The 27,983-nt window shown below is 42.3% G+C and overlaps 1 protein-coding gene across 3 annotated transcripts in view; it reads right to left on the bottom strand.

The window, feature by feature from the left end:
• Positions 1 to 27,983, bottom strand: part of znf407 (zinc finger protein 407) — a 161,583-nt gene that overhangs the window by 85,628 nt on the left and 47,972 nt on the right. For all 3 annotated transcript variants that reach the window (XM_040012705.1, XM_040012703.1, XM_040012704.1), the window contains exon 5: positions 6,735 to 6,809. In XM_040012705.1, the coding sequence (XP_039868639.1) occupies positions 6,735 to 6,809 (75 nt within the window). The remainder of the gene's footprint in view (positions 1 to 6,734; positions 6,810 to 27,983) is intronic.

Below are 27,983 nucleotides of genomic sequence, written 5' to 3'. Positions count from 1 at the left end.
TCTCGGCCCTCTGTGTCGGGGCAATATGGCCGCACTGCATGGCACGCTGGGATGCGGCTGCGAGCCCGGAGCCCCAGCACCCCCGAAGCCAGATGCCTGCTCGGCCAAGTTTGGCCCCTGGCGCAGCAAATTATGTATCAATTCTGTCACGTGAACATAGAAAAATATTTTCAGTGCATTATCTAGAGTAGAATAGTGGTTCACCGACACATCAGGGCAATTTTCAAAGCTTAAAATAACGTCATGGAATTGCTGTCCACTTCTGATACTGTGTGGTATTTTTACAGCTGATTTTATTCTACACATCAGAACATGCACTGATTACAAATGCAAAAAAATAAGAAAAAAAAAGTGGGACAAATAAATTTATAGCATATTTTCCGCACACGTCTCGCTGCAGTCATGTAATGCTGGATGCTCTGAATATCCCTGCCTTCGTTTTGTTAGTCATCACACCTGGCCTGCATGCATCATGCTAGCTATTTCTGGATTGTTGTTCATGCCTTTTCACCTGTTTCCTTCGGAGGGATTTTACCACCCGCATATTTGGCACAGACATACAGCAGTGCTAGGAGAAACAAAAAATAGCAACTGCACTTGCGATCAGAAATCTCCCAAAACACTGAAATCACTCTCTCCAGCTGCTTGTATCATGTGTTACAGCCCCACCACCCCACCCCATCTATTTAACACAAATATATCTTTCTTCTGGGTTGTCAGCACTGCTGTTTCAAGAGTGATGAGTGTATTAGTTCAAGGAGTTTATTATTACAAGCGTGAAAATGGCAGGCGTTTTAACAATTACCTATGAAAACAGGTATGCGAGACAGGTCAGTAGTCTTTTGGCACCCTGTTTTCAAAGAACTAATTACAAGCAGTTGAGTCAAGGTCGATGCTGTCTGTCACGCTCTCGAGCCACTCCCCTGTTATTAAAGGGTGGATTTAAGGTGCTTGCAGACCCCACAGAACAACAGAGGTTCACCAAGTTTATGAGGGTAATATACAACAACAATAAAGAATAAGGGAAAAGAAATCGCGCTGTGTTAAACAGTCCTAGATAAGTTCCCTAAAAATCTTGAAACACACATATATACAGAAATCATTTCCAGTATGAAGTCACTTGTTCATATATAAAGTATCAGGGTTGTTACTTAAAAGATGTGATGCTCATTATTCATTACTGACTTCAAATGTGATTGTCCCTCCATGTTTCTCCTCAGGGGCTGTTAGTCTTTGCTGTACTAGTTAACACCAAACACTCAAAACCGATGACTGCAACCTCTCCAGATTCTAGCTGCTTTCATAATCAGGATAACTCTATTGTTCTCCTGCGAGTGAGCATTTTTGATGTGTAAAACTAAATCAAAATCAAAACCAGCAGGGATACTTTTACACATTTCAGACACTTTGCAATAATTTTTCCCACTAGGCTTGCTCAGACCCTGCATCCGTTAACCGAATAAAGGAGATTATGTATTCAGATGAAAATGGGCTGAGGAACACGGATAACTCAACTCAGTGAGATATTACAAGTGGGCGCAAGAAAAGAAACAAATTCTTATTATCATCCCGAGCTGTAATGCAAAATATTACAATGTAAACCTTTTGAGATGACTGCGAGCTATTAAGTCAGACACCGTGCAGCCAGATTATTGTAAAACTAGGAGGACACGTGGTCCTCCTAAGCATATTTCTTTGAGAAAGCGCAAACATACGAGCAGATAAAAGGACAAAAAGCCCTCATCTCCGCTCGATGCCTGCAGTGAGGAGTAGTGGTGTGACTGAGACGAAGACCTAGTTGTGTCACTTTATAACAGTTCAGGCTCTATCTCGCTCTCTCTTTCTCTCTCGCCCAGAACCTGTCAGATAGTTGGGAGTCTGTCATCACACCCTTCCTCCCCTCCAATTCATCTTCCTCATTTTTTTTCTCCCCACTGGGGTTAGAACAATATAAGCGTCTAATATTAGCCGTTTATTATTAAGTCAGATCTGACCATTGCTAGCCCACCGCTGCCCAACACATTCATTAGTAGGACGTGATGGTAAGGAAAGAGGAGAGAGGAAAAGAGAATATCATAGAGGTATCGGCATAATTTCTATTTATAACTCTTCATATGAAAAAAAAAACAATTTAGATCTACATATTCCGTTCATGTGTATGGGTTTTCTGTGTTGTTCCGTCATCTTCAACCCTGGGTCAGAAGCAGGGAAAGAAAGTGGTCTCCATATGACAAGAAGATTTGTAGTGATCCTTATTATACACTTTTAGTTCAGCTTAAATTTCATATTAACAATTTAGAAAACAGGAAAAGCCATCTACACTTCACTGAAACTGCCAGCTTCCAAATTTCTTTGATCCGAAGGAGGCCAAACAGATTGGATGTTGAACTTCACAAGAAGCGTGATACGAAAAACTGTCGGCAATGTCAGGCTTAAAATTCACATCAGTAGAACTCCTCCTCACAGATACCCCCGCAAAACAACTTGGCGTTTGAGATCCCAGACAGATTTGGCTAAGTGGGACCCGGTGTAACCGTCGGCTACTCAGGTCTTTTCCTCCTCCTCTCTTCCTTTGACTAACAGATCTCCCCAGTGTTCTAAAAATACCTGGTGAACAGGGCTGTAGAGATGGTGATGAAACTGCCTCTCTGACACTGTCCCACTGCAATCCATCTCTCCACCGCCTGCCAGCCAGCATATGTTTGCAATTGGCTCTCCCCAACAACCCCCATTGCCTCTCACCCCCCCCCCCCCTAGTCCCCAGTTGCTGGTTCAGATACCCACCCCTACACACACACACATGTGCACAAGTCCCCATCCTTTACCTCTCCCTGTCTTTCTTTCTCCCTCAGCTACTGTCCTCGTCTCCAGGTCTGGGCTTTCAAAACCAGTGCAGTTATCAATCACCAAGGCAGCACTGTCAGGTCAGCCCAAACCATCTCTCCCTCTCTGCCTGTCTCTTTGTCATCCCATCTCTTTCTATCTCCTCTCAGCTCCTTCTCCCTCTTCCGTCCTCCATCCTCTGCCTCCTCTCTTACACTTGCCCAAATTTGTTCCACTTAAAAAGCCCTCCCCAATGACCTTGTGCTAATTAAGCTGCACTGTGTTAGAAATATGATGGTTAATTAATGATGAGATAAATTCTGTCTGCGGGACTGTCAGAAAAATGATGACACCGTGTTTTACAGGTTTAAATAGAACAAACCTTGTGGCCGTCCTCCGTCTAAGTGTGCATGTAGGGGTATGTGTGTGTGTGTGTGTGTGTGTGTGTGTGTGTGTGTGTGTGTGTGTGTGTGTGTGTGTGTGTGTGTGTGTGCGTGTGTGTGTGAGAGGGCGGCTGTGCGCACGTCTGCACATACCGGTATTTAAAAGGAGTGCAACAAACAATGAGAGAAAATAAGAGATAAAAGAATGAGCTTTTGCTGGTAGAAGTGGAAGTAAAGACTTTCTTTGCACTTGTCCATTAACATAACTAAAATATCTACTACACATATGTTAATATAGGTGCAGTATATGTTAATTTATGTGTGTGCTTATGTGATGATATCTGGCATAATACTTTAGAGTTTAGCAAAATGTAGGTTATTTTTGTTCCTATCTCTTAAGCTAAACACACTCCAGCTCATTTAAAAGTATCAATATTATCATTCCAGTCACTGCCATGTTAGTGTTTGGCATGACAAGTGGCCACATGTGGATGAGAGGGTGGTGGTGCTAAGTCAGCTAACACTAGCTAGCGTGGTGGAGGTGCATCCACAGTGTGCATATCTGCTAATTAATGCTAAGTAACAGAATACCAAAATAACAGAAGAACTATCAAATGTCAAACTGAAGAACTTTGTGGTTGGCCTGTCCTGTACAGCACGTCATGTTATTTGTCAGTTGGCTCCACTGATAATCCTCCAAAAGGCTCCAACATGGGCAGGAGGTCCAGTTTTATGACTCAAATTAGAAGGAGTGAGGCCTAGGCGACCATTATTGGCTGTTATACAGCTGACTGTGACGCTACATCTTTCAGTTGAAGCAAACAAACCTTAAATTTTGCTAGCTCTACCAGACTGTTAACATACTTTTTAAAACTTTTTAAAGTAGGGCACTGGTGTCTATTGGGATTGACTTGTGTCTGAAGACATCCTCTAGCGGCTTCTCCACAAACTGCAGTTTGAAACGCTGAAATTAAGCATTAGCACAAATTAGCACGGGGCCCTGTTGCATTTGGGGGCAAAAGTAAGACATAGATAAACCATTAGCCTAGCGCTGGTCAACTAAATATAAAGTTCATCTTAATAATCACAAAAATTCAAAACCTGAACTAAAAGCTGATGCTTTCATGAGTTTTAGGAGTCTTTTCAAACTATCAAGAAGTCACTAATGTGGGGGACACAAGAAGTATACTCAAAAAGATACCAGATTTCATGCACAAAACATACCTGTTTATAAATCTGGCTGGTCTCTCTTTTAAATTTGTGCCACTCACAAGTTCAAGTCAGAATGGGACTGAATGGGAATCTAAAAATTGAAGTTGTGTGGTACCAAAGCACACAGGAAACAAGTAGTAGGAAAATCTTCCATATTTAAATCAGGTGTAGTTTTCTGTTTTTTGTTGTGATCTTTTTAAATTACAAATCATGTATAAGTCCAATATTATTGTGGTAGCAAAGCTGAATTTAAGTTGGACACGGTCAGCAATCGCTTCCGCAGTCTGGATGTTAAACTTTACCTTTTAAGTTATGATAAATTCTGATGTCTTTTATAAATGTTATAAAAAAGATCAGAAATAAACTGAGACATGAAAGGAAAGCAAAGATGGGAAAAAAATATGAAGTTTACCCAGTCTGGCCAACAAGACATAGTTCTTTTGCTTTCACAGTTGGCCTTGTAGACAAGACGCTAAAAAGCAAATGTGATTGATTTATTAAATGTTTAAGTGATTTTTCAGAGGCGATACTTCTTGTTACCATTACTGTGGAGAAAGTATAGTTTTTGAAAAGAAGTCTAGACAGCGATCAAGACTTTACTCTGATCAAATAACGAGAAGTCTGAAGAATTTTCTGAGCAAAGTCCTTTTCAAAAGTTGTTTAAAAATGAAGAAAAACTTGCATGAATTACAGCATTGTTTGCATTTACTGGGAAAATGCCACCCCAGTACTGAAACCTTTTCTACTGCCGTTTTCATCTCTGAATTTTCTATCAAGTCCACCAGTACCTCAGGTTACGGCAGATGGTCCGACATTATTCATGCATGCCTGTTACCTCTGTCTTTTCTCTTTATGTAGATTGTAAAACTCTCTGATTTCATGTCTCTTAACTTTGGTCCTTTTTTTAAAAATGATTTCTTTAGATGTTAAATTATATGACTGGTGTTTGACAATGTAAACAGGAGAGACATCTGATCTGTCGCAGCAAAAACAATATTTAACCCTTTTAGAAAAGCAAAACTGGTGGTACTCTTGAATCTCCTTTTTGTATCTGTATCCTGTTTTTCATTCATTTCTCAGTGGACATGTGGCAAGTGTAGAAAAGATATTGGACCCCACATTAATTGATTCAAGTTCCCTGTAAGGCAAACATCAGGATACATGGTTGTAGTGGACGAGTCACATATGTAAATGTATGTAACTGAGAGGCCATATGTATGTATACTGTTACATAAGAAAAAGCATGGAGTTCTGTCAGCAGACCTTGGATAAATAAAGGTTACGATAACAAAAAAAACAAACAAAAAAAACAAATGTGGATGAAACAGAGACTTGAAGCAGTTGAGGATATGAGGATTTGTTTCCATCTAATCCAGATGAACAGCTGACAGTAGGAATTTAGATGATAATGTCTGAGAGATGGAGAGGCATCTGGTCGGGATGCTTACTTCCATATCTGAAGCCACTTGTCATATCTAATACTGCACGTTGTCAAAAGTATCAATTTGGTTGCGGAGTAATGAAAAAGTGGGTCTGTTTCTATTTTAGCGGCTTGCTTGACAGATTGAGAGGTGTTTAACGTCTCATTTTGACTTGTCAGGGTGGAGGAGGGGGGGGGGCTTCACAACTTCATCTCCTCATCTTTCGTTTTCTCACACACGCACACACACACACACACACACACACACACACACACACACACACACACACACACACACACACACGCAGACAGCAGGGCTCTGTTTCTGATAGACAGGGCCAAGCGGGAGACATTGCGCATACACAGAGACACACACTCGCGTGCACAGACAGAAATGGTAAAAGAAACATCATTCATCTCTAATTCAAGAGGGAGAGCAGAAAGTAAGATGAGGGAGAGAGCCAGATAAAGTTTGACAGAAGAAAGGGATGCAAGCAAGAGAGCGAGGAAGACAGAATGAGTGAAAGCCATTTAACTCATTAGGGAAAGGGAGGATCTCAAGTTATATTTAACTTGAAATTTAACTTGTGGGAAAATTTTGTGCTTAAAAGCTTGCAGGCCTCCACCGGGGTTGTAGCAGTCATCCTCCACCATCTAGAATTAATTGCCTTCTGTATTGCTTACTTTCATTTCTCAAAAACACAGATGCTTGGAGAGCCAGGTAAAGAAATACTTTTTAAAAAGGTTTACTTCTTTATTTGCCGACAGGTTTTTATGCACGAAAGTTGGGAACACGCAGAAACCATTCTGCACGCGATCCAAATAATTATTTTTTCTACCAAAACTGAAAGCTGAGCATGATGTGTGGAAAATTCTGTTGCATGTGTTTAATTTACCTCTCTTTACGCTGTCCAACTCCATGTTTTCCCAGCAGATGGGTGCTGAGGTGTTTCTTCATAACAAAGGCCCACCTGCAATACACGAAAAACACAATTCCATACTTTTAACAAAGGAGTTTTAATGAAATTTATGCCACTTTAAAAACACATTCGAACCAATCAGCACTCGTGGAAACCTTTATACACTCACTGGCAACTGTTCCAACTGCTCATTAATACAAACATCTAATCAGCCAATCGCATGCCAGTGACTGTGAATTTAGGCATACAGCTATGGTTGAGATGACCTGCTGAAACTGAGAACTGGAAAGAAAAGTGATTTGAGTGGCACGGTTGGTGGTGCCAGACGAGCCGATATTTCAGAAACTAATGATCCACTGGGATTTTCCCCACAAAACCATCTCAAGAGTTTACAGAGAATGGGTGCCACTCCTGTCACCCTGTTCTTTTCTTTGTTTTTATCATCTTATCGTCTAGCTAGCTACTCCCTTATTCACAAGGGGTCACCACTGCAGGTAGCATGGCATTAAAAAAAGGGGAGTTTTTCATTGCCTTTCCATGCCGAATCAAACCGACAGATATACTTGTGGCTGTAGCTCAGGAGGTAGAACACGTCATCTACTGATCGGAAAGTTAGTGGTTCGATCCCTAGCTCCTCCAGTCTGCATGCCAAGTATCCTTGGGCAAGATACTAAGCCCAAGTTGCTCTTTGAGGCATCCACTGGAGTATGAATGTTAGTCAGGAAGCACTACAAAGCTTAGAAAAAAGTGATTGGGTAAATGTGTCATGTTGTATAGAGCACTTTGAGTACTCCGGGAGAGTAGAAAAGCGCTATATAAGAATCAGTGTATAAAATAGTAGACTGTGCTAAGAAACCTTTTCTTGACACTCTAACAGTGTCCATAAATGTCAGACCACTGACTCTGGTGTACTGAACTTAATAAAATAGAATTCTAGCAAACCTTGTTTTGTGCATTTTCTGTTGTCAATGTTTAACTGTCAGTTTTAACATTAAAGGCTTTAGTACTATGTGTTGCCAGAGGCGCAACAAGTTTTAAATGTTCACAGTTCACATAGTATTCAATGTGAAATGTTATTTCTGATGTGCAGATTTAAACTAAACTACTGGGCCAATGTGAGGCCACTTACTACGTGTCTTCCCTGCTCTCTCTCGCCCTCCTTTCCTGTCTTCCTTCCACTGCCCTCTCTCATTAAAGGCTAAAAAACACCACAGAAGTAAGACAGAAGTGTCCTAAAAATACTATCTCAACTGAAACATAATAGTTATGTAGAATGATGTCCTTGCAAAGTCTTTGTTTTGGTAATCTATTTTTCCCTTTATTATGAGGGATTGTCTTTTGCTTGTCTTCTGTTTTCCAACTGTTTTAAATAACTGCAAGACAACATGAACCCATCCTTCTCTTACATATGTAGTTTTTGATAATAAACAGGTTTGGGTAAATAAGTACTGCTGTAGGTGAACTGTTCAAAATGCTGTACATAAATGTGTGGCACAAATGTGTACACATATGCGAGGATTTATAAGCTTGTGTATCTGCAGTACTTGCAGTAGCACGCATACACACTCAAACATACCAGGGTGCTGTCGTCTGACAGTGACCACAATGTCCTGACTTTGTCGAGCGCCCTGAGTTTACCGTGTCTCCAAAACAGAATCTGAAAACATAATGAACGGATGACAAGACTAACTACTCTGACATCCAAGCAGCTTCACCAGTGTTTTCATCCCCTGGCCTTTTCATTTAGCACCCATCACTTCCCATTACTGTGCAACTGAGAGACAATGACCACATCTGAGAGCTGAGGAAGGAGCTACATAAAAGAGGCAGCGGGAGTTGAACCAACAGTCATGTGGTCGGCACTGTCGCTGCACATGCTTGGTTCCCCCGAGTCTCGCTCCTCCCAATTTCTTTTTTCTTCATATGGATGTTTTCACTTTTCATTTCTTTGCAAGGACATCATTCTATTTTCTCTTCAGCTAGCCCGTTTGTACCTTTTTGAAGCTTTCAGTCTCTCATGAAGCAAAAGCATAATTATTTCACTAATTATGTCACTACCCCACTCTACCCCAGCTCCTCCAACGTCTGGACACACACACACGGCTATGTCCTCCATCCCATCATGGCCCCAGAGTCCCGTCCGTCATCAAGGCCCCCGAGGCCGACTCTAACTAACACTACCACATAAATATTCAAACATGTTCCACTATTTTGCCTCGTTATCATCACTCAAGATTTTCTCAATCCGCTCTAACTCAATCCATCCATCCGTCCAGAATGCTGCCTTGGAGTTAAACTGGGAGCAAATGCATGACTAAATCCTGTATGCTCCAATCGGCGAGAATGGCAAGATCAAAATGCTGAGCCTCTCTGGCCCACTGGAAGCGCCTCTGACTGACACGATCATCTATAAATAAACAAACAGCATAATTAAGACATTTCTGAGAGGGTGGGTGAGTGGGGGGGGGTTAAAAGAATTAATCAATACATTTGAGAGAATAGCACGGCCTTGGAACACTTCACGCGTGCTTGTTTAAGTCGTCGTGTTTAGACGTGGAGCAAAAAAGAGCTTGCAAACATTTCTGTTAATTATGTATTACAGCTGTCCTTCATAAACCTAATTACAGAGTGCTGAAAGGCAACAGGGGCAATTTGCATATGCGCATGAAAGACAAGACATATGCAAAATATGATTTTAATTAGCATTCTTTGATAGCAAGGGGTACAAATTAAACTGGCATGTTGAGAGATTCTCATCTCACCCCTTTTTTTACTGGATTATTCTCAGAGTGGCACGAGTGCAAGTCGGTTAATGCCCTGTGGAGGCACCTGGCACAGGCTGCGCACACACACACACACACACACACACACACACACACACACACACGGATCTTAAGATGCATAAATGTGCAATAAGCACACATGCAAACCTAAATAACCATACACAAATGGAAAATTCCAAAGACACAAACTTACAAAATCGCAATTAGCTGTTCACCATGTGATTATCTAATACACATAAATGGCTCTGATAAGGAAGCAGGGAACAAACACACATATATGCACAAATAGTGATACAAAAACAGACAAATAGCAATCGTTGCTCACAAAAAGACACCACGAGTCCCCAATTTCTCATGCATACACACGCACACACTTTTACACACAGAAAGATCCCATATCTAAATGTTAAAGGGGCAAATCCATTTGTTTAAGGCAGTCTGTAATCAGCCCCCTGCCCCTGGTGTGTGTGCATCCTCTGCCATCCAGGTCAAGGCCTCAGCTTGTCGTCCTGCTGCCTTGGGCTGCATCATCAGCCCAAGCCATCAGCCTTGATGGTTATTGTAACAAAGGGATACTTTAACATGCCATTCATCCATATCAATTCTCTTCCCCCCATGAATTGAACTAATAAGGCTGTGCCTCTGCCCTCCAGGGAGGCTCATAATATCCATTGCAGATATGAAAAAAGAAAAAAAAAAAGAAAAAGAAAAACCGAGGCGCTGGTGTTTCACGTTCGACTTTCCCTTCAGACTAATCGGCGCGCCACAGCTCGTTAGGTCCGTGACGTGCCAAAGCTTTACCGATAAGCAGGGGAGACACGGCTCAATTACCCACAGTTACAATCTTTCTCTTTTTCTTCCCTCCCGCTGCCTGACGATGAAGAGATAACATGTCAATATTTGATACAAACAACTTCATTTGCCTAATGGTGTTCCTGGATAGGCCCATCTAAAGGTCTAGAAGGGATGGGAGATCTAAGAAAAGGCCTCAAGCAAATCTCCGCTTAGACGTACCGTGGCCACCCGCCCCCAAATCACACAGTCCTGTTTCCAACAGCTGTACACGAGGCATTGTGGGTTGGAGCCAGATTGGACAGAAGACAGTTTTCCAACTTTTTCTTGAGTTGCTTTCAACTTGTTTCATTAGGTCTTGACAGTGACACTTGACTGTCAAAAACCCACGTGAGTATTTATCATCTTTCTATTAATAGAGAGGCAATGCAAGGGAAGTGAACCAGTGCTCATAGTGGCAGTAATGGACAGCTGTTAAGTCAGAAATAACTTCAAATTCAACGTCAAACAGAAACTAGTGTCAACAAATAATCAGAGAAGTCTGCAGAAACACTGATGTGACTGTATTCAAGTTACATCGCTAAGCTCATGCACTGTTACTACGTGTGCGTCAAAAAAAGTGAAGACAGAATCTGTTTTCTAAGTCAGAGTTTTCTCCAAAACATTTTAATGAACAACGGGAAGATGCTTGAGCATCCAGGTTGTTGCCTGCTGTGCATGGCAACAACAGAACGCAACATGGGAAAAGCTATGAGGTGAAAAATGAAGCTGAAGTCAAACAAAGACGTGTACTTTACTTGGTTAGAAGGTAACTGAAAAGCCATTACGAGAGCTACCAGATGTAGGAACTGCTCAACCCTCACTGGGCAAAACCACCGAAAACCTCGGCAAGGAAGAGCAGTTCCATCTGGGAAAAGACGAAACGGGAGGTAGGGTTGAACTCTGAAGTTATGGCACTATGGTTCAGCTCACACACACACACAAACACACACACAGGCTCTGCAGTGGTCCGCTGGGCCCCAAAGAAATGAGTGTGTGCGGGCTCATCCAGCCTCCTGTGCAAGCCCTAATGATGGCCTCCACCTGCTGCTTTAATGTCACAGCTGGATCGCCCTCCATCCTTCACTGACTCTGACTGCCATCAGCAGCAGGTAGCTCCCCTCTGCACACTCCTCCCTCCATCTCAGCTTCCTTTATCTCCCCTCACTTCCATCTTCAGTTTCTCCTTTTCAATGCATCCTCATACCTCCACACTCCAACAGCGTAATGCTTGATTCATACTACTTCTATACCCTATGCCATAACCTAACAGCATGGCCTACAGAGTAATCTGACATGCACCTTCTGAAAAATGTAGCTACACGTCACATTGACGCAAACCACAATAACTGTGATACGTCTGCATGTAAAAACAGTATATTCATGAGTAAAAAGACATTACCGCCATGAAACAAAATGTAATAGCAGCAGCTGTATTTTTCAATCGGACACATAAGGCATTTTTGGAGTTTTCATAGTATAGACTCAATTCTTTCTGATGGCTGGTCTTCCTGCATTTCATTATGAAATAACTATTGTTCAGGATTTATTAGATCCAAGTCCAACATGATCAGCTGAGTTTCACCTGTGATGGCAGATCACTGCAGACACACCAAACACAAATTGCATCACACAGTACTATGCATGTGTTTAATGTATAACATCATTGCAGCTAATGACAATGCTCCATATGGAGCAGACATGCTGCACAAACTAAACACTATTAGTTCAAGGATGCTACAAGCACATGCTATGCTTACAACCAAATAGGAAGAGCCATAGGGGTTAAAAAAAAAATACCCCACTACGCCACAACTAATTCACTCTTCAGAGTAAACACAATGTGCTTTTTCCTTGTTTATTTTATTTATTTATTTATTTATTTATTATGAAGCCATCCCGGAGAAGCGGAAAACCTGGAGGTAAGTTGACATGTCTAATCTGCGAAGCTTTGACAGGCAGGTGAACTGACAGAAGAACAGAAACCAACACTTGGCTGACAGCAACCCTGGAGCGCCGAGACAGCTGCCGACATGTCAGACAGACAGATAAACAGACAGGAACCAGAAGTCGGAAGATAAGACATTTATTGACAGAGAGAGCGACTTGCTTTTCTGACACAGAGACAGACAGGCAGACATCAAGAATAAGGACTCAGAAAGGAGGGATTCTGCTGAGTTTACAGGCTGAGTTTAATGGATGTTCCGCAAGTCAGCCCATAGCGGTAGATGGGGGAGAACTAAATGTGATGTCAAATTTTGCAGATGTGGAGATAGATGGTGATAGAAGGGTGGAAAAAGAAAAGCCACAGGAGGGAAAGAAGGGAAATAAAGGAATATGAGAAATCATGATGGAGTATCTGGATAAGTCGGAGTGAACGTGAACTAAGGTGAGAACCAAAGGCAAATGCAGTTTGCGGTGTTGTCGCTCTGTTTGACAGAAGCGAGAGGCGACTTCACATCAATATTGCTCAGGCTTATAGGAGATGCACTTATGGAAACGTCCCATAACGTAACAGATATTAGGGAGGGAAAAAATAAACAAATAAAGCATCCAGACTGATTTTGTGTTTTTGAGCTAAAGCAAGCACTTGATCTATTCTAAGATGATCCCGATAAAAATAAAAGAGGCAAAGCGTTTCTCTGACGACAGATCAACGTCGGGGCTCTCACTGAAACAGACACCTCTCACTTGTGACGCCGCCGCTCGTGTGTGCGCACAGGCCCGCGCGCGTCCTCTAGTTTTAGAGGGAGGTACATAAAAAGCTCACTTCGCCTCTCCAAAGGGGTTTTTTTGGATCATCTGCTGAGGCAGGTGATGGGGCTTGACGGATTGATTGAGGAGAAGTTCTCATCGACAGTGGCAGCGCCCCATAGAGTTCCCAGCTCCAGTGCACACTGTTCCATTAAAGGATCATTTAGAGGGAGAGCAAGTTCCACCTGCACTTATGCAGAGCACACGCTAATGTGAGATGAAACAGACATTTTCCAAGCTACAGGAAGGGAGAGAGAAAGTGCAGGGGGAAAAAAAAAAAAATTATAATAATGAAAAATAAAAATTCAGTCCCTTCCCAACAGCGCATTTCCATCTTCAAGAGAACGGCGATTGATGAAGTAATCTATTATTGATATCATCATCGCTATGCGCCGATGGCAGTTTCGGCGTTAACAGAGCCCCCAGCTCTGAGCGTCATAGCACTGTTTGCATATTATGCTACTCAGCTTCATTATATTTTCTAATTAACTCCTTTAATTTGGGATTTAAATCCTGAGCGAGAGAAGAAACTTGAAAATGCTGAACAAGAAAGAATAATGCCGTATTCGGCGTCGAGATGAAAAGTGAGATGGAGAAGAAAAGAACAAGGTACAGGACAACTTGGAGCAGTTTTCAAAACAGATTTCTAAAAGCTTGGCATAGCATGTGTGGCATCAGCACAAATATGATTCACTTTTATGGATTAAACAAAAGCGGCGAGCACTATCCGCTACGAAGACAGAACATGTCCTGAGACACATTTTAAATGAAATACATTACATACTAAAATTACGCTGTGCTGGGAGGAGGTGAAAAAGTCTCATTTTACACAACAAAACAAAATGAATCAAAAAACGCCGGTTGTTAAAGGCTGTTAGCTTCTGTTGCTAATGCATCTTTCTCTCCTTCCTTCCCTTCCTCTCTGCAGTGCAGTTAAAGATATGAAAAATATATGTGCTTTTTATCCACCCCCCCCCCTTTCTCTCTCTTTTCCACTGCGCCGTGTTAAATCATTAAAGAGAAGTCCTGCTCATTATCTCTCTAAACAAAACTTCTCTTAAACCAAATAAATCACCGTTGCGCTGCGCAGCTAACAGCCGTGAAGGGATAAATTACAAAGCGCCTCACTGGCAGCACTGGTATTTTAAAAAGCTTGCTGCACAATTTCTATGATGTGCAGTAATTTGTAATGCAGGTTTCCTTATGTTTATATGGTCTCTTCAGGTGTGTGTGTGCGCGCGTGTGTGGTGTATGCTGGGGAAGAGGTGAAGGGTGGGGAGTGAAATAAGAGTCTGTTTGTGTTTCTTCAATATTAAGCCCGCTTTGGCACAGAATCTAGCACTAAGCAAAATTACTTTACAACCCTGAATATATTTTTATAAAGTAGATAATACTGCTAAGACAGCAAAAAGACATCACACGGGATAAGATTTTAAACGCCAGTGCTAAAACTTTATGTTTGGACCGAAAGACAGAACGGCATTTAACATGGATACAATTAAAGGACATACTGAAAGAATTCATGTAAGAGGTTCTTAAAGGCAACATGTGTTATTTGAAGCTTGGCACAATGGTATTATATATACACACACGAGTGTGACTGACTGAAGGAAAAAGATGAAATAAAAACTGTCTCTTTGGTCCGAGAGCCAGATCGTGTGACCGCTGCCATTACGACTAGCTTCATTATAAACAGGAAAACACCCCAGCAGGGTCGCAGCTTCTGTTAAACCGTGTAATTGAGGGAAGAGACACCAGCCACCCCCTTTCACCTCTGCAACCCTCTGGACTCCTTCATGAACCAAGAACTGTGATGAGCCCCTCCCGACCTTTTTCTGGGCCCCCAGTGGGTACATTACGCTGCAGATAACAGGGTTGCACTAGGGTCCATTTACAACAGCGAGCCTCCCTTGTGCCTCCTGGGGATGAAAACCAATAGCAGCCCCAGTATCACGCCCCCGCACCCACAACAATGAAATAAAAAAAAGGAAAGAAGCTCAAAGATGATTTATTCAGTCTGTTTGCTTATACACTCCATCTGCGCGTCCTCTGAGAACAAATTAAATGTACAAAAAAAGAGGATGAAGAAACAATGGTTTAATATGAAAAGAAGGAAACGCACTGAAATCCCGATGCTAAAGGTCCAGAATAACTTTATTTGTGACACACGCTTACACTGTATTAGCAGAAATGCAAGACAAATGTTAATAAACCGCAAAAACCAGACCAAACTACTGCTCCTAAGAAAAAATTTGAAAAAGGATGCAAAAGAAGTTTAAGTAACTCAAAGAACACCTGGTGACCATGTTAACCCCTGAGCAATTGCCGGAGGGAGGGCTGAAGGTGCTGAAAACTGAAAAGATGCACAGAAGACAGCCTTTAATTTCGACCGCTGTTGTTTCTGGCGAGTGGTCTCGCACATTAAAAAGAACTGAAGCAACATGACAAGTGAGAGTTGTGTTTCTCTCACAATAGTTTTGCTAAAGCAGACAATCCATAAAACATAAGGCCTCTGTATTGACGTTTTTCTTCAGCCGGCTGAGTGAAGGGCGTAGCTGGGATGTCAGGACTGTCTGTCGGCCAGCTACCACTCTCATTATCCTCGCGCCTCTGTGAAGGGCAGCTAAGGTCACACTCCAGAGGAGCAAAATAAACCGCTCTGGTACTAATCTAATATTCAGCGATCCTATCAAAGAATGACTTATTAGGCTCAAAGAACTGGAACTGTTGATGGAGAGGAAAGATTTCTCAAAGTGGAAGTTCACACTTTTTTTTCTTTCTCTGAGTAAGGAAAGTTGAAATGTAAAATGTGACACCTGTCATCTCTGGGTGGCAGAATTAAAAAGTACTTTCTCTAACCTGGAAGTGAGTGAATATTTCCTTAGAGGTTCAGTGGGGTGTCAGCGCTCTCAAATGGTATAAAAACAATGGACTTTCTGGAGATTGAGCGAGAGTGCAGCTTAGGAATTTACACAATGCACCGTTCAAGTGTTATTATAGATGCTGCTGCCTCCTACTCAAAGCTAGCGCACTTCTACACCTCTCAGAAAGTATGCATGCACGCGCACACACACACACACACACACACACACACACACACAAAGGATGTCTTTGTTTGGCTGTTGCCGCCGTTGTCTTGACACCTACCATCTGCCGCCCCAGCAACAGAGAAGAGTGAAGAGATGAGTTTCTCTCTGGAAACTTGCCCTCCACCCCCCCACCCCCCCGACAAAAAACACCCTGCAAGGTTTCACTCAAACGAGTGCCGGCCTCCCTCCCACTGCCAACACTTTCTGATGCTCCACAGGTTGAATCGCTGCTCAATAAACAGCCAATTGCCACCTTTTCTAATACCTTGCCTAATGAAGTTTATGCTGCAATGGATACAATGGTAAATAAGCCACAAACAACACCACCACCAACACCACTCAAGAGCAAAGAAAGCCTCTGTGAAAACTCCCAGGTTCCCACTCAGCCACTTAATAAAACCTTGTCTCATTGAAGTGTGCGTACAAACGTGTGGGAAGCGAGTGGGGTAAATTGGGACGAGCCTCCTCAGTCACCATCTACAGACGCGAGATGTATCAAAGAGAGCGGGCACTCAAAAGTAAATGAATAAATAAATAAGTAAATAAAGCACGCTATGCAGATGAGGGTGACGAAGCCTCCATCTCAGCCCATTCTGCGACGCGCTGGCCATTCATCACCTGCACATGCAAAGCGCCCGGCTCTGGTCCTTAGCATATTCGCATATTCTAATGAAGTCTCACATGCAAATGAGGACGACCTTTTCCTTTTGGCCTTTTCTTTTTTTTCTTGCTCTCTGATTCTTTTATTTTTATATATATATTTTTTTACAACTTTACATTAAGACGAGGGGAGTGGAGAGTGCTGGCTGTAATGGCTATTAGAGCGACAGGCTGAGTACGTGACGTTGTGATCTAAACTCAGCAACGCTGTAATTAGGCTAATCTATTACCAGACGGCGCCTGTCAGGAGATCTTTATGGCAAAGGACAGACTTGTCAGGCACTTTATTTATTAAAACTGGCTCTGGATTTTCTAAAGAGATGGTCAGTTAGTCCCACAGAAAAAAAAGAAAGTACCCACACATTGACATGGGCTCAGACACAGATAACAGCAGCACCCATGGGACCTTACTGCTGCCCCTGGACCTTTGAGGTGCTACATGCTGTGCAATCTAATATCGACTAGGTGTGTCCAGCCTTGTATCTGTACAGACTGACATCAGCTTCAACTTGCATATTAAATATCATCCATTTAGGGTATTAAAAACCTAATAATGTGAGGCTGATTTTTCCTCCACGTGTATACACATTTTAAATTACTTGTTATTTTATTTATGTATTGGTTTTTTAAAAGCAGAAAACATTTTAAAGAGGTTTGTCACTACTGGCTTTAAAACCCCTACTGATGACAGTCCAACTGTCTGGCCACTTCCCTCTCTGGCTGTCACGAGTGACCAGCAGAGAGGAGGGGACACCAGCCGTCACTAGCCCTTCCTCTCTTCTGTCCACTGGGCAGGGTCTTGTGCTGTCGGCGGGGAGGCGGGAGAAAGTTATGCCTCCTTACTGTGACTTTGAACTTTCTGAGATGAGGCATAAATATTGAAATATTGAAATGAAAGATGCGGTGGGGCACAGAGGAGGTGGGAGGGGGAGTAGAAGGAAGAGGGGGAGGAAGGGGGGGGGGGGATAGGCGGATTGTGGGGGAGAAGAGACAGGAGGCCCACTGAGAGAAAAGACAAGGCCCTCACCCTTCTGCCAGGCTGCATTCTAGCAGGCCGACAGTTATGGATAGGAAACATTACTGCTGCTGGTAATTAAAGCAAAAACTAATACTGTCTCTTGGATGAGGGGGTTTCACAGTGAGCATCCATTTGTCACTGCTGTACACTCGCCAAGGCCAGATTAAATCTCTCACATATTTAGTCCTGCTGTGCACTGAGGTGCAATCTATCTATCTATCTATCTCTGTCTGTCTGTCTGTCTGTCTGTCTTCTTTTTAACTAACATTGGGTGTCAAACTAAAAATCCTTCCACATTAAATATAATAATGTCAATTCTGAAAAGATTCCCACTTAATGAACCAGCTATTTACAAAAGAGTGATGCCTAAGGTAGCTCAAGAAACACACGTGCAATTGCATCAGCATGTTTCATTTGTTTTCCACATTCAGTCTACCGTCACTGCAAAGAAATGCTACACTGGTGAATCAATGAAACGCGCTGGCATGGCTCCTTGACTGTGCCACTTTACTTCCCTGAAGTATGGCATGTGTAATCTCTTTGCCAGCATTAAGGCTCTAAAACTGACAATTATTTAGATCCCCGGCTCAGAAGAAATTAAAGGTTCAGACTTTCATGACGTGATCCAGCAGTAACGAGTTGCAACACAATTCTGAGCAAACAGTCAAAAGTCTGAACAGCGTGGCCTGTTTCTCTGTGACACTGTGCAGAACCATCCGACGAGCCAGACTGGACCTGTGGTCTATCTATCTATATCTGGTCTAAAAGCCAGACAAATTGCATGTGGATAGAAAAATAAAAGTTTATGTTTAAGATATTGGTTTCCATCTTCAGGGCTTGTTTTGCAGAGTCTGGACATTATAAACTGTGAGAGACGACAGATGATTCGCCCTCCTTGTAGAGGTGGCTGAAGGTGAAAGCCAAGAGAATCGTATCAATTCAAAGATCTTAGTATCAGCTTTCAGAACACATGTAGGTCAACTCCTACTAAAGAGTCCTCAGTGAGGCAGTTAGTGACTGACTGAGCGACTGACTGCAGAGTGGCAGTGAAAAGGCCACTGGCTGCGGAGGGGGGGGACTGTAGTGGAGTGGTGAGCAAAGACGAGGACAGGGGAGGAGGAGGGGATGCCGTGTCACCAGACGGAGGGGATCGGTGACACTGAGCGTGTCACAGGGTGACGGCTGCACTCTGCTAGGACCAGCAGCCCCTCCAGCACTGTCAGAGGAACCAGCAGCTCCAGATACTGACACTAGCAGCCATACTGACAAGCCAAACATGACTCGTCTCTGCTCTCGCCACAGACGAGGCCTGACGGCACACAGAGATGAAATGAGAAGGAGGGACAGAGGGATGACTGAGGAGAGAGCAAATAAATACAAACTGAATCTGTGTATGTTGAAATAGGCAGACAATACATAGCGATGTATGGATGAAACCAAAATAAAAAATAAAAAAATCAGAGCGCAAAGCCAGCTCAGCCTAGGTAAAAACACATTAGAAAGAATGCAGCCCACAACCAATGACTTTGAGCTGACTGGCTGAATTCATGCCAGCCTGTTTTAACCCAACAGGGACCAATCAATGGTCTTCACTTTGTTTTCTATTCAACAGTGTCAAATTATTACCTCCCCTTTGTCCTCTGAACGAAACTGTTCTTTTGCCAGCTTGCAGAAGTGCTTACTCAATGTTCTTTGATTAGTAAAAACCAAACAAGAGGTCTTTTCTGTGCTCAAATGTAAACTAACAGTTGTGCACAAAAGAAGGCGTGGCCAAATTATATATAGATTACATTAAACTGAACCAAATGAATATGAAAACAGTTTGTATAACCCATTACCACAGTAAATGGCACATTGTTTCATTCCCCTGTAGCCCTTACACAGATGTTACAAATGAAGAGATTATAGCAGCAGGTTACCACAGACTCGAATCAACACCAAAGGTTAGGTTTAGTTGTACTATCTTAGCTCCTTTTTCATGATTTCATATTTTAGTTGATCTCAATAATAAGAGAAAAGGGACTACAAGGGAAAAAAACAAACACACTGAAAGGTGGGAGAAAAGAAGGATGACAATGATAACATAGAGATGAAAATATGATGATTTGAGGGGGAAACCATGAAGGGCGGGAAGGGAAGTAATGTCAAAAGGGGAGAGGGCAGAAAACAGAAAGAAGAGAGAAAGAGGGAGTCGATGTAGAGGACTCAGACAGAGGAAGAGAGGGAGAGAGCGCGCAGCAGCGAGAATGATCGCTGTTGATCTTCACGATAAGCGCTCCCGACAACTTGTGACCAAAGTGGCGCTTCGACACTAATCGGCCGTGAAGGCTGACCTGCAGCGAGGCAGCGCAGTTCAGATCGCATAGGGCCAGCGCTGCGGCTCAGACGAGATGGACCCAGACAGGAGACATCCAGGCATCAAAACTCACTGAGAAATTGCGACATGGCTTCAGTGCACTGTGAGAAGAACATAAGAGGAGGAGGAAAAAAACTATAAAAAAAAAAAAAAAAAAGCAAGCAGTGATACTGGTTGCTCTTGGCAGTCGAAGCAGACTTATGTGGCTTAAGATGAAAGAGAAGGACACAGCCAAAGGAGAGTGGAGTGAGGGAGTGAAGGGAAGTGGCTAGGGGAGGGGAGGAGGAAAAATATGAGGCGAGTGGAGGGAAGAAAAAAAAAATAAATCACAAAGATCAATTTTATTGACAATTATCTGTGAGCCGGACTGTGCTGAACTGCAGAATAACCTTGAACTGTTAGTGTCCAAACCTCTGCAAGACATAAAGAGTGTGGGCACACATACCAACAGGTCTGGTTACTCTCTTGAGCAAAAAGTAAACAGGTCAAAAGATACAGGTGGTGAATTAAACACATGGCATGCTGCATGGACTGCATGCACAGAGCTTTGGCCAATTCATTATAGCAGCGCCGCTGAGATGAACCACAAGATGCAACCCCCGCCCAAAAAAAACACAGCTGGGCCTCTGTGACAAACATCACCCAGCAAAGTGGGATCACATGCGTAGCAGTTGTGGGACATTTTTTAAGCTGTTGCCAGTTTGTTGCCTTTCCTTTGCCTTTGGTTTGGCGACTGATATTTCAGGACAACGCCTTGGGCTCTGGTTGTATGTGATGAAAAGTCAAACATCAGTACCAGCCACTGTCGGCCTTGCTGACCGACACACAGGGTGGCATTTACAGGGGTTGATTTGTCTTTTTCTTTTTCTTAAGTTAATTTTACACAATTTTATTGCCAGCAAATTCATTGTGCAGTGACATAAATGTTCAAATAAATATTTACCGTAATATCTGTGTTACCCATACAAAGTATTGCCCAAATGTTGTTGTAACATCAGTGTAACCCCTAAAATCGACCAATATAAAAAATGCTGCCATGAAAAATTTAACTTTAAAAGGCTGTCTAGATGATCCAAGTATATTATCATACAGTGATATTTTTCCCTTCATCTCTTTCTGCTAATATGCTGTCAATAACCTGCTTATGACCCTGTAAAGGACAGGCTGAATAGCTATAGCTCTAGAAAACCGTTCAGTCCATCACCCAGTCAGTCAGGGCTCTAATTTCCCAGAAAATGCCGAAGTCAATTCCATACTGCTTTTTCCCACACATGCAGGCCTTCTGCAGACATAACATACATTCCTAGATAAATATTTTTACTTTCAGTCGGAGCAGGTTGTTCTCGGTTGCCAAGACGCTGCGGCCACGACAGTCAGGGTGGACGAATCATGAAGGTCTTTAATAAGTAGGAAACATGCTGTTTGTTCAGTCGTTAATGACCACTGGCTCCCTCTTAAGGCACCGCATGCACACACAAAAAAAAAATGTGTGCACTGTGCAAAAATACATGGGATTTAATCATATCTGGCACCATAAATCATGTGTGTCTTTGTCCCTTTAGGACAATTTACAGCAACTGAACACGAACTAGGTGAAGAGTGGGGGCAGTGGTGGAGAATGTCTGAGTAAGACAGAGATGTACCCACATGTTTGTCGATATTTAGCGCATCTTTCTAGAGAGGACGCGCGGTTCTGCCAAATATGTGAGCTGCCGGGGCTGATCGCAGGAATAGACTGACTGATGAACGGGTCACAAACCAACGGGAAGCACAGCTCCAAACGACGTCACCGACGAAACAAAACGCGGCTCTACGCCCCTTTTCTGTCTGATAATATGCCAATAGATTCAATAAGGGCAGCAAAGTTCAACCTAACCACCAGGACGCAAGTGAGGTTGTCAGCCAGAGTATTCTTCACATTTTTTTATTTATTTATTTTTATTTAGTTCTTTATTTTTTTGCATGAGCAGACACACACAGTTTGGTTAAATCTGAGACAGAGGCAGGGATTCTAGAAATATTCCCTTATTGATCTGTTGTGGGAAGATGCTATCTCTTTACATGAGAAGCAGACCGCTGGAGCCAGTACACACACACACACACACACACACACACACACACACACACACACACACACACACACACACACACACACACACACACAATCATGTACAGACATATATAAATAGCATTCCTACAAACACATGGCACAATGAGTGTATCCTATCATCTACAAGAAACACAAACACGATACATTTACACACGCATAAACCAAAGCTACCCACAAACTACTCTCACACACACACACTTTACACACATGCCCACAGAAATAAAGCTTACAATGTAAAAAAACAGTAGTCTCAAGACACAAATACCACTCCGTGCAATTACAAACCGGCCCAAAAACTGTTTACTTATTCATTGATGAAGTTAATTGCTCGTTAAAATTGCACATGAACTGCGTAAACATTTCATGTTGTGTCTGAAGCAAGGAAAGTTTGTGAGGAATGGAAAGCAATATCTGGAGAAAAAAAAATGTTAAAAAAAAAAAAAAAAAAAAAAAAAATCGCGGCCTTCTTAACACATGTGCACATCTTCAATTCTTCCCCAACACAAATTGCTTATATTTATGCTGAAAAAATTAGTAAGACCAGTAGACTTTTTTTCCTCCAAAAACAACACAGCAAAAAAAAAAAAAAAAAAAAAAAAAAAGCAGTCTGGGAGATATGTGGCACAGTACACGCTATTAGTTCTGACTGCTCGAGCTTCCCATTCCTGTACTTACAGTATACCACAAATAGGACCATCACTTTTCATTACCTGCTGTTTCCAGCAGAGCTTCACTCTATCATTGCCACGGCATGCTAATGTAAAGCAGGCTACTGTCATGTAAATTAAACTGTTTGTTTTGTTTGCCTTCCCTCCTTCGGCTGATTGTCAGAGCGACTTGCCAGGAGCAGCAGGTGTGTTTGTTTGTTTGTGTAGGAGTGCACCGGTGTGCCGGGTTTTGCTGTTAGTGTGCTGCTGCTGCTGCTTTATGCACACAGGCTCCGGCTGCACAGCAACAAGTGAGCTCTGAATGTGCGAGTGTGGCTTGTGTGTATGGAAGTTACGAAATCTGAAACACACACACACATACACAATCTGAACCCCCTCCCCCCCTTAGTCAACCAGATGTGCTTCTGACCCTGAGCTCAGCCACTGAAATGCAAAGTTGCATGCCTACTTGGCACCCCCCACCCTCACCCCTCCCCTCCGGCGCAGGTACAACCAACTGTCACAAACAATGGGGGGAATATGCATACCGTGGGATAGGGTTTGCTACAACATGCTCTCAATGTAAATCATATTTCAGAGGTTTCCAAGAGACAAGCCAGTCAGCCACCTAGTCAGCCAGCCGGCGCTCTGCTGTATCTGCAACGCCACAGGGTAATTGACAGTGCATGTAACAGGAAAAAAAGGGGAAAAAAAGCCAAGCAACCCTGTTTACACCACTGCCTTAAAATATGGAAACTTGTCCCCTGTTCATTTGTAGACACAGTGAAATATCAAATGGCACTAGAGAAAAATAAGAAGCCTTCATGATTCCTCATTATGAGACAGATGACAATGACTCCCGTCTTTCCTGCCTGTAATTAGACAGGGCTTTTTTTGTTGTTGGGTTTTTTTTCTCCAAACGTCAACTGGCATGTGTTAACTAGATAAACAACTCTTCAACATCTGTAAGGACTGTCGTAGGAAGATGCGGTTTCTCACTCTCAAAACAGAATCGGTTGAGGGCTTTCAAAAAGACTCACTGTGGCTGCAAGGGCGGTATGATAACTAAAGACTTATTTACACCTAGTTGCTACACAAGTGGTTGGCGAGCCTAGAGGGATTTCTCATTTGGTTTGGTCATGTGACAGAACAGCAGTTGTTGAGAGGGAGGTCTCTCACTGGCTCTTTTACTGGACTCAAAACTGTGATTTAGCCAGAGATGGTAACGGCTCAAGAAAACAACTGCACCTGTTCATGGCATTTGTTGATACTTTAACATGACTTCATCGGTCTTTAGCTATTAACTATGTAGATTCATTACATGAACACTGGTTCCATCTGGTAAGTGCAAAAGTTGTTCCAAATTATAAGTGTTTTTTTACGCATTGGTATTATAAATATAACATGAACAATCGCATTAAAAAATTAGGCATATAAATTAACAAAAGAAAGTGGGGAAAAAAGCAAATTAATTTAATTGCAAGAATTCAACCAATTTCCCCCAAAATGTTTATTCATCATTCACGTTTTTAGTTGCAGGTTTTTTAAAATCAAGTTAATCTTCATTTAGGGCAACACGGTGGTGTGGTGGCGAGAACTGCTGCCTCCCAGCAAGAAGGTTCTGGGTCAAATTCAGGATGGAGCATTGCTGTGTGGAGCTTGCATGATCTCCCCGTGTCTGCGTGGGTTCTCTGGTTAATCAGGCTTCCTCCCACAGTCCACAAACATGCGTGTGTTAGGTTAATTGGTAATTCTAATTTGGCCGTAGGTGTATGATCATGAATGGTTGTCTGTCTCTCTGTTCCCTGGCTGTGAAAGACTGGCAAACTGTCCAGGGTGTACCCTGCCTCTCGCCCTATAACAGCTGGGATGGGCTCTAGCCTGACGTCTAGAACTCACGGGCATCACCAAATTCTGTATTTCCTCCCCCGTTCTGCTAGGCATTTACTGCAGCTACTCTAAGTTGCTACTTGTTTGTGGGTCTTTCTTTCAGTCATGTATTTAATAGTCGACTAGGTGAGATGCTCTGTTAGGTTGAGATCAGGTGACTGACTTGGCGACTGAAGAATATCCCATGTCTTTGCTGCTTTGGCACATTAATGAAAAAGATGCTAGGTTAATGCTGACTATGTCAGCTTCTGGCAAAAGGTTTCTGATCGGCTCTGCAGCACTTAGTTGAATCTGGGCAGAGAGTATAGCCCTGTACACTTCACAATTCATCCTGCTACTTTTATCAGAAGTCACATTATTAATCAGCACTACTGACCCAGTTCCACTGGCAAGCCACACATTCACATTGCTACAACACTGCCTCAATCATGTTTGACAGAAAGTGTGCTATGCTTCGGATCATGAGCTGTTTCTTTCCTTCTCCATACTTTTCTCTTCCCATCATTCTGGTGCAAGTTAACTTTGGTTTCATCTGTCCAAAGATTTTTTTTTTTTCCTGAACTGTGCAAGCTCTTATAAATGTTGTCTGGCCAAGTCTAATCTGGTGTTCCTGTTCTTGAGTTTAACCAGTGGCTTCTGTCTTTATTCATAATTGTAGACATGTACAATGACACCATTGCCTCCTTGAGAGTAATCTGGACTTAGTTAGATGTTGTGAATTTGCTTATCTCAAACACAGAAATAACTCTGTCATCATGCCCTTTAGTTCTGTGACATCTTGTTAATGTATCCTCTCCAAAAGTTTATGCTATAAGCTGGTAAGTTTATTTGGTTTGGGATTTTTCAGCCTACTGATGGCCTCCTTCATTTGCACTCACATCTCTTTGGGCCTCATATTGAGAGTTCTAGTGAAAATCCAGCAGCTTCAACACTTGTATTCAACTCCAGGGCTTTTATATTCTTAATTTGTCATGGAATAACCTTGTGGATATAAAAATGCCAAAACTTTATCATTTTATCCCATTAGTCAGTTCTGTTTTCTCATAATTAATTAATTTGTGCCTTGTTCTAAGAAAACAACCCTCATTGGGGACGTTACATTCACAAGAATGGGACAGACACATAAGCTGAAAAACTTAAGGCCTCTGGCCATAGCTGGCATGGAAAAATGTAAACACAAGGTAAGAGTAATCTCATTTACACAAGGCAATTTAATCCATGTAAATCCAAGTAGCTGCTGAAGTGCTTTCAATGTCTCTGTTAAACAGCTTTATGAGAGTGGCGGAAAACAATCAGGGGAGAAATTCCATGGAAAGACTGTATTCCATTTCTTTTTCATGTAACTAACTTATGGCCACACACACACACACACACACACAGCCTGTGCCAGCTATGTCCACCAACAACAGGCCCTGTCTGTCAGAGAGCATTATTCGTCATGCCTTATCCCAGTGCTTTACTTTCTTAGTGCCCAAAACAAAACAACAGCATGCTATAGCAACGTCAACGTGATCCCGTGACACATCTGAAGCAACACAAACGCAGCCGAACTTAAAGTAAATCAGCCCTGCGTGATGAGTCGACCACGTCCGTCACTGTGAATCGCTCAGCTCTCCTCTAAAGCAAAGCAGATGCCATCAGAGCAGCGCTGCGAAAAGGACACTTCATACCACAATGATAAAAACAACAGAGAGCCTTTTATATGAACACAAAGTAATGTCTAATGGCTTTTTTATGATATCGGATCCAAACTGCTGTCTAGTGGATTACATACTGACAGCAGCTGTAAGACTGAAATGACCTTTCCACATGTAATGTCATGTAATGTCACCAGAACATTACACTCTGATGACACACCCTTTTGGATCTTGCGAGTGTGTGCTCAGAAACACCGACAGAATGATGAACACGAAAAACAAAAATTCTGGTGTTATTGTCGCAAACATGAGGTCAGCTCTCTGTGTTAATGAGGAAAACACAGGAGTACATTCTTTGTGTGCTTACACATATCACACTTGAGTCACCTTCACAGACATCACCTTCCCCTTGCTTTCAAAAAATCTTTGTAAATCCTTGAAAACACGCCAGTGCATAATTCTACACATAGCCAATGCATGTGTCAATAAAGACAAACATACACTGATAACAATAACAAAAAAAAAGGTGGATAAATGAGAATTGTGCATTAAACAATATATTAAATAATATATTAACATTACCTGTTAACAAAACATTCTTTATAAAAACACTTTGAAAATGGTGATCCTAGCCTTTCAAAGCACCTGTGCAGCTTTTCTTACCAGGGATGTGAACACTGCACTCACCCACTCAGGATAACTAAAACAATAAATAAATATAATTAAATGTAAATACATTTAAAATAATAATAATAATAATAAAAGAAATGCATTCAAAACTGCAAATGCTAACTGAGTCCCTCCTGCCTAGGGATTAATAACAAATAATAAAAGGAGTGAGGTTTAAGTTGCTAAAAAAACAGAGCGCAGAGTACAAGAGGTATAAATATAAAAGGAAATGGGTGTGCCTGTTGCTAATGTTGGTTTTAGCCCGGTAACATATCCCCAGGGCTACTGGTTCTTACTGGTGGTTAAACAGAGTCCAAGTCTGGAGGTAACTGGGAGCATTTGATCTGGAAGTTTCCACTGACCCAGGGCTCCTTGTGTCGCTCTGCAGAGGTTATGCTAATGCCTGGCTGGGTCTCCCTCACCGTGGGCCGGCCTTAATGAATCTCAGGATGGAGGGGAGCAGCCAAAAACAAGTCTCCTTGGTGGGTATCTTGTTAAATTAAAGACAGAGGGCCACTCAGGGGACGGTTTGCTAGTCTCTGAACTATTGAAGGACTTGCAGCGGGAAAGTCGAGAAAAACAGCTTCACTGAATAAACAACAGCGGGAGCTCAGCTCGAGGTGGGTTATTTGATACAAACAGGCAAATGAATATGCAAAAAAACCAAAGGTGTCAGTATCTTAAAACAAACATATGCTTATTAGTTTGTAAGGCATGAAAATTAGACTGTGCAAACGAGAATTTCGCAAATATTCTGATACATCAGGTGGCGTACGTCTGA

The sequence above is a fragment of the Simochromis diagramma genome, unplaced genomic scaffold, assembly GCF_900408965.1.
Source record: "Simochromis diagramma unplaced genomic scaffold, fSimDia1.1 OVJJ01000618.1, whole genome shotgun sequence".
In the NCBI taxonomy this organism is placed as follows: Eukaryota; Metazoa; Chordata; class Actinopteri; order Cichliformes; family Cichlidae; genus Simochromis; species Simochromis diagramma.
The sequence above is the reverse complement of the archived record's forward strand: the minus strand, read 5'-3'. Positions and strand labels throughout refer to the sequence as shown.